General features: G+C 31.2%; 1 protein-coding gene across 7 annotated transcripts; it reads right to left on the bottom strand.

Moving 5' to 3' along the window:
- Positions 1 to 4,665: 4,665 nt before the first annotated feature.
- LOC111882531 (uncharacterized) lies at positions 4,666 to 6,867 on the bottom strand. Of its 7 annotated transcripts, none has more exons than XR_008230423.1 (5): positions 5,923 to 6,867; positions 5,319 to 5,384; positions 5,101 to 5,174; positions 4,960 to 5,028; positions 4,666 to 4,865 (listed from the first exon to the last, which is right to left on the bottom strand). XR_008230423.1 is itself a non-coding variant. In XM_052768658.1 (2 exons), the coding sequence occupies exon 1, from the start codon at positions 6,763 to 6,765 to the stop codon at positions 5,926 to 5,928; it is 840 nt and encodes a 279-aa protein (XP_052624618.1). In that variant the 5' UTR covers positions 6,766 to 6,867; the 3' UTR covers positions 5,208 to 5,384; positions 5,923 to 5,925. The 7 variants fall into 7 exon arrangements, 1 of the variants encoding a protein (XP_052624618.1); XR_008230421.1 differs by having other exon boundaries at positions 4,971 to 5,028; XR_008230420.1 differs by having other exon boundaries at positions 4,960 to 5,174.
- Between the last annotated feature and the right edge of the window lie 676 nt (positions 6,868 to 7,543).

Genomic DNA, 7,543 nt, shown 5'->3' with positions numbered 1-7,543 from the left:
GATGAACGATTTTATAACACATTTTAAATGATTTAAACTGTATATGTATTTTATATCTACAAAAATGTTGGGGTAAAACATGGGTAGATGTAATAGATGAAATATGAGTTGGATGATGAGGTGAGAGGTGAAATAGACCATGAGGTAAAGGTGAGAGGTAGACGATGTGAGAAGCCTTGTACCCAAATGTTGGTCCCGTCATCTAGCAGAGTATAGATGACAACCACAGACTATTCTAGATAATCCAGTGGAACACTAGCAGACTCGCAACCTGTAGGTGTTGTGAACGATGTGTTCACCGGTGTACTCTAAAAACCCATTAACATGTATTGCGAGTGGATTCTCGGAAACGATATTGTCGATAAACGAGATAACCCTGGCAGTTGCGGCTAAAGGACAATACCGACAGATGCGCCTCGTAGAGAATGTCAAAATTTTGGCAGCTGCGCCTAAGTGACAGAACTAGCAGCTGTGTTTGACAGATGTGTCATTGACAACGATGGAATTCGTACCTATTCCTTAGGATAATCCTTAAAAATGAATAAACGAGAAATAGTTGATTCTTAGGGTAGATCCTTAAGAATAAAGAAGATAATGGGGATGGGTAATTGGGTTAACTGTTTGATGATTAAACATAATAATATTATTGTGGGTCGAAAACCCAATGTACACACCAGGTTTCCCAACCTGACACACTTAGTTTATTTGTATCACATGTGTCGATATGAAGTTACATTACACCGAGAGATTAAGGAGATATAGATCACTAGTGTAAATGAATGTAAGTTCTGTTTAATGCTTATATTTCTGTATTAACGATGACATCCCAAATGTTTTAAAATGCATAAAATACTTTTTTCGGAAATGCTTTAATAACGTATTTATCATGTTTTTCTGTGAACAAATTCCGCAACATTTTTATTAAAATAGGTACTCTGATTTTCATAAAGCATAAACAAAATCAGTCTTTTCTGACCATGAAAATGGGGATGTCACACAACCCCACCTCCACCTTACCTTACCGAGCCCACTTTATTTAAATAAATTAAAAAATCACAGGACAAAAAAGTCTTTTTAAGTAAGACAATGACCAAACGCGCAACAAAAACAAACAGTAGGGACCTTCTAAGTTAAAAAAATAAGTTAGGTATCAAACATGCAAATTACCCTAAACCATAAGTACCACTCGTGTAATTTACTCTCTCTCTCTCTCTCTCTCTCTCTCTCTCTCTCTTTATATATATATATATATATATATATATATATATATATATATATATATATATATATATATATATATATCATAAACTGGCTGGCGGGTCAACCCGTATGTTTTTGGCAAACTTATATACGAGCCGTTTAATAAACAGGTAGGTTGGCAGGTTAAAAAACTCAACTCAAACTCGTTTATCTTCGTGTAGGGTCACGAGTCATGTCGAGAATTGTCGGGCCTAGTTATAAGAGCTACAATAGTTATAAAAACATATACTAAAAATGATATATGGTTATGATATTTATTGAAGAAATGAAAATTAAATAAATAAATAAGCTCAAATGATATATACTCTATCATTATTTTATTTTTTAATAAATAAATATGAGTTTCTTCATTAACTTGGTAGATATTAAAATATATATATATATATATATATATATATATATATATATATATATATATATATATATATATATATATATATATATATATATATATATATAGACAAAACTGCAAAAATGGTCCCTGTGGTTTTTTATTTTATGTTGTTACGGTCCAAACGTTTGAAAAGTTGCAGATATGGTCATTTTCAACAAGTTTTATTGTGGTTTTGGTCCCTCATCCATTAGTTGGCTTTTAACTTCCTTATAATGACAATTTTACCCCCAGGGACCATTTTCGCAGTTTTGTCTTTTACCATACTATAAGGACCGTTTTTGCATACATTCTTTTTTATTTTATTTAAGTATTATATATTAATAGATATTATTTTTAATATATAATATTATATATTAATAAATATTCTTTTATTGGATTATTAATTTATTTTAGTTGATTTCATTTAATTTTTTTTGTTGGAGTAATTTTTTTATTGAGTTATTATATATCAATACATATAGTTTTTAATAAATAATATTTATATAATAATAAATATTATATTATTGGATTATTAATTTATTTTAGTTAATTTTTGTAATTCCTTTTTTTTTTAATTATTTTTCATTGGATTATTACTTTTAATTTATTATTTTATTCATATACTAAATTTGGATTATTAATTTATTTTAGTTAATTCTATTTTTAAATTTTTTTTGTCGAAGTAATTCTTTTTTATTGAATTATTATAAATCAGTACATATAGTTTTTAATATATAATATTTATATCATAATAAATATTATATTATGGGATTATTATGTATTACAAAACATATTTTTTTTGGATTATTAATTTCTTTTAGTTGATTCTTTTTATATTTTTTTTTTTGTTGGAGCAATTATGTTTTATTAGATTATTATATCAATAAATATTATTATTTTTAATATATAATATTTATATTATAATAAATAATACATTATTGGATTATTAATCTTGGTAATTTCTTTTTCGTTTTTTTGAATTATTAATTTATTGAATTATTACGTTTAAATTTATTATTTTTTTAAGATAATAAATATTATCGTATTGGATGTTTATTTTATTTTTAATGTATACTATTAATTGTTTTTAATTTTATTAGCACTACAAAGTTGCCGAAATACATAAAAGTATCACTTATCATTATCAAAAATTGGCAGGATCACCTCCAAACACCTACATCGGAGGTTTAATAAATACCCTACCCTATTCCACCCAGCGTTGCTGGTAGCCACCTGCGACAACCTCTTCATAATCCACTGGAATCCTTCATATCTCACATAATGCACAACAAACCCCTATAACAATTATAAGTGGTGGTGGTGACCGAGTGATGGTGGTGATATTTTCCCTATGGTTTCTCATTATAAGCTACATTAAATGAAGGTGTTTGGCAGTGATCCTAACGATTTCGATGATGAGAAACGACGATTTTGCGTATCCTACGATTTTGTGGTGGAACCACTAAAATTAACAAGAAGTATTATTATAAATTAAAAATAAATTAATAATCCAATAAAATAATATTTAGTATATGAAGAAAATAATAAATTAAAAGTAATAATCCAATAAAAATAGTTTTAAAAATAATTACAAAATTAACTGCAAGAAAATAATAATCCAATAATCTAATATTTATTATGATATAAATATTATATACTAAAAATTATATGTACTGATTTATAATAATTCAATAAAAAGAATTACTTCGACAAAAAAAAATTAAAAATAGAATTAACTAAAATAAATTAATAGTCCAAATAAAACAATATTTAGTATATGAATAAAATAATAAATTAAAAGTAATAATCCAATAAAAAATAATTAAAAAAAGGAATTACAAAAATTAACTAAAATAATTAATAATCCAGTAATATAATATTTATTATGATATAAATATTATTTATTAAAAACTATATGTATCGATATATAATAATTCAATAAAAATTAATTATTCCAACAAAAAAATAGACGAAATCAACTAAAATAAATTAATAATCCAATAAAAGAATATTTATTAATATATAATATTATATATTAAAAATAATATCTATTAATATATAATAGTTCAATAAAATAAAAAAGAATGTATGCAAAAATGGTCCTTATAGTATAGTAAAAGACAAAACTGCGAAAATGGTCCATGGGGGTAAAATTGTTATTTTAAGGAAGTTAACAACCAACTAACGGACGAGGGACCAAAACCACAACAAAATTTATTGAAAATGACTATATCTGCAACTTTTCAAACGTTTTAACCGTAACAACATAAAATAAAAAACCACAGGGACCATTTTTGCAGTTTTGTCAAAAATATAATTAAGTCCAAAAACTTTAACCCAGGAAAAAGTCATTTGTGATTACTAATGTTCAGAAAAGTCCTTAAACTTTGATATATTTGTCAAGAACAATGGTTTCTTGCAAGTGTGCTAGTTTTTTGGACTAAATTGCATAAAAAATAAACCAATAAATAAATAAATGAAAGATGGTTTTTGTGTTAACAGAATCAAACTTCAGATAATAAATCAAAGATGGTTTTTGTGTTAATAGAATCAAACTTCAGATGCAATAACTTTATTGCAGATTTCCCTAAAGAATATGATTGTTTTATATCGAATATGGACCAAAAACATTGCAGAAATTCTAAAATCAATACAAAAATTGCAAGAGCACCAATAGAGACCAATTATGAAACGTAGGTACTATTGATGAAGGAAGCCGTTCCTCCAAAACGACTTTTTTTTTTTAATAACTGATCTCAAAAGTAGTAGCACAACGATGAATCAATAACAATGGTAGAAACGACAAAGTCATCCAAATTGCTTTGAGTAGTACAAGTAGATTTTTGAAGTTTTCATAATCGTTAAAGAACTGTCCATTCGATTGCTCAACATCATTTATCTTTTGTTCAATTTTCAAAACTCACCTCAAGTTATTAATCATACGAGATTGAAAGTTTGAAAAAATTTGCACACGTGAAATGTTTAATAAGTGAATATCTTCTTGATTTTTGACTTGTTACTAAATGATGCTATTTAAACTCTAAATCATAAGCTTTTGATCCTTAATGCAGGGATACTTAATCGCATCCCTTAAAGGATTTAATACTGAATACTAATACCAATACTAATACAAGGTACAAAACAAAAATGACATGGTCCCAAATAGCACACAAAACTAAATTCCAGGACTAATGACAAAAAACATTGTTGAAAATGTAGTCAAGACGTGTACCTGAAATGTGTGGAAAAAATGTCAAACCCTTTTCATTGAAAAAAAAAAAAAAAAAAAAAAAAAAAAAACTAGTTTTTATCAACGGGACATATACATATGAAATACCAAAAAAGTAGAATCCATGTCACATAGAACTTGGAAGCCATCTGATTCTGATGAGAACCTAATCCAAATATTCAAAAGAAGTGATTGCATAACAACTAATGAGAGAGATGAAGGGGAACAGAAAATATACTTATATATATAGCCATTAGCCAGCCATAAAGATCACACACACACACAAGGGCGCCACCAGTTGAACTCACACTTCTGCAAAATGATAATTTTTTTAATGGTCATGACTTTATGATATGTGCTAATTGCCATTTGCCAAATCCAACATAAAACAAAATCAAGTCCAACAAGAATGTAACGTTTAAACACCAATACAAACCCTATTTGGAAATATTCAACCTGAACATGTTTTCTGCAGCTTATAAGCATTGAATTCCCAGTAAAAAACATCTTCCACAGATTTGCCTGTCACAGAAGATAATTGTATCGTTTATTAGCCATAAGTTCTACTCCCAAACATAAATAGATTACTGGGTATGACTCTCAGTTCAGTAAGTTGCTATATGAGTAAGGTTCACTTGTTAAGGTTGAATAGTTACTAAATTCAGATGTTCAAGTTTAAATTATATAATAACATTCTCTTTAAGCTCATATATCGCCATAACTTAGCTTACTAAGTGGCTGCTACATTAAAGAGTGCATAAGATCAGCTATTGTCCTATGCAAGATGAGTACCATGATACACTCATTACAGTTCATCCTACTCAAGATTAATACCATTAATCATCAAAAATAACAGTAAATCCTGCAAGATTTTGGACAACGCAGAAGCAGCCTAGTGTAACCAACAACATGTCTAATTTTACTTAAACTGAATCCGGATTCAAATTGATAGTTAAGAAATAAACTAAAGCCTTCTGTAGAACAACAATTGTACTATCATCCAAGGAGAGACATTCTAGCGAGTCCAAGAAAGGTGGATGCCCAATAAGAAGACACGTACCAATCATTGCTGCTGATGTTGCTGCTGAGAGTTTGGCGGAGGAGGCATACCAGGACGAGGAGGCCCAAATACAGGAATCTGCCCACCAGGAGGAGGCATACCAGGCCGAGCAGGTGGAGGCGGACCAGGCATACCGGGACGTGGAGCGCCCCCAGGTGGTGGTGGACCCCTCATCATCTGGGGAGGGGGAGCCATAGGCCTCTGCCCATATTGACCGGGGGGAGGCACCTGATATTGACCAGGAGGCCGTTGAGCAAACTGAGGCGGCATCTGTGGAGGTGGTCCGCGTGGCATCTGAGGCGGAGGACCCTGTCCGGGGTACGGCATCTGTCCAGGTCGAATCACAGGAGCCTGTGGGTAGTTCATCGGCGGAGCAGACATATTCGGAACAGGAGGTCGAGAAATCTGCGGCTGCATCATGCCTGGAGCCGGTCCACCAATTCCCCTAACCGGTCCAGCTAAACCCGGTTGAGCTTGAATCAAAGGCGCAGTTGGGATTCCACGGCCAGCAGCACGACCAAGACCGGGACCGGCCAACGCAGCCGCTCCAACAGCCTTGGCACGGTTCTCATCAGGTGGCGGAGGGCCTTCAACAGTCATGGAAATCACCTCTTCGCCCCTTAAAAGAACGAGACCAAGAGTCCGCCTGTCCTCGCGTTCTTCATTCTTTTTAGCACCTTTTGCAGGGGGGAGCTTACGGAACTCCTCACAATCTCCAATGACGAGATTCATGTGGCGGTCGAAGGCCATGAACTTACCAACTAGCTGACGGCCGTCTTGGATTGTGACCCGCATACGGTAATTTATGAATTGCAGCATCTTCGAACCCTTCGACATCGACATTGTCGTCGATCTGAAGGTTAAGGTATGGCAGATTTCGGGAAGCGATGAGCGCCAAGAGGGCAAGAGGGTTAGGGTTTTAGAAAGGGGGGAGCAAGTTCAAAAAGGAAATTGGGATATACATACGTTCTTGGTAGAAAAGAGCCCCCACGCTTTTATTCTGACTTATACGGACCTTCTACTTTAACGGTTTTACATTCTAACCCTCTTAGTTTTTATATTCACAACCAGTTGATGTGATTGGTTTTAGTCAAGGTTTTAAATAAGGTTAGGCATAACTTTGCGGTAATGTCATATCTCAAGTTTTAACGAACTGTGACGAGCAACGTCATTTGTATGGTGTGACTTAAAGTGACAACTTTGTGTGTGTGTGTGTATATATATATATATATATATATATATATATATATATATATATATATATATATATATATATATATATATATATATATATATATATATATATATTCTACTATTATTAATTTTCATATACATATATAACTTATGTCAACATTTTGTTTAAGTGTGGTGTCAAGTACAAGTCTTGAAACCATGATGAGCTTTTTAGAATCTTGGTTTTAGTAGAAGCCTTTTGTTCGGTTAACATTTTTCTTTTCTTTTTTCTTTTTAAACTAACACCTTATAAAGTAACTTTTGTTGTGGTATCTTGACTATAAACTATGACATCTTTCATCTATTGCATCTAAACTTTAGCTAGTAAACATGTGGTACATTCCTAAACTAACTCCTAAAATGCAATTACAAATTGGTTAATCTACAA

Source organism: Lactuca sativa, chromosome 2 (genome assembly GCF_002870075.4).
Source record: "Lactuca sativa cultivar Salinas chromosome 2, Lsat_Salinas_v11, whole genome shotgun sequence".
Taxonomy (NCBI): domain Eukaryota; kingdom Viridiplantae; phylum Streptophyta; class Magnoliopsida; order Asterales; family Asteraceae; genus Lactuca; species Lactuca sativa.
This window is presented reverse-complemented; position numbering and strand designations above follow the sequence as displayed.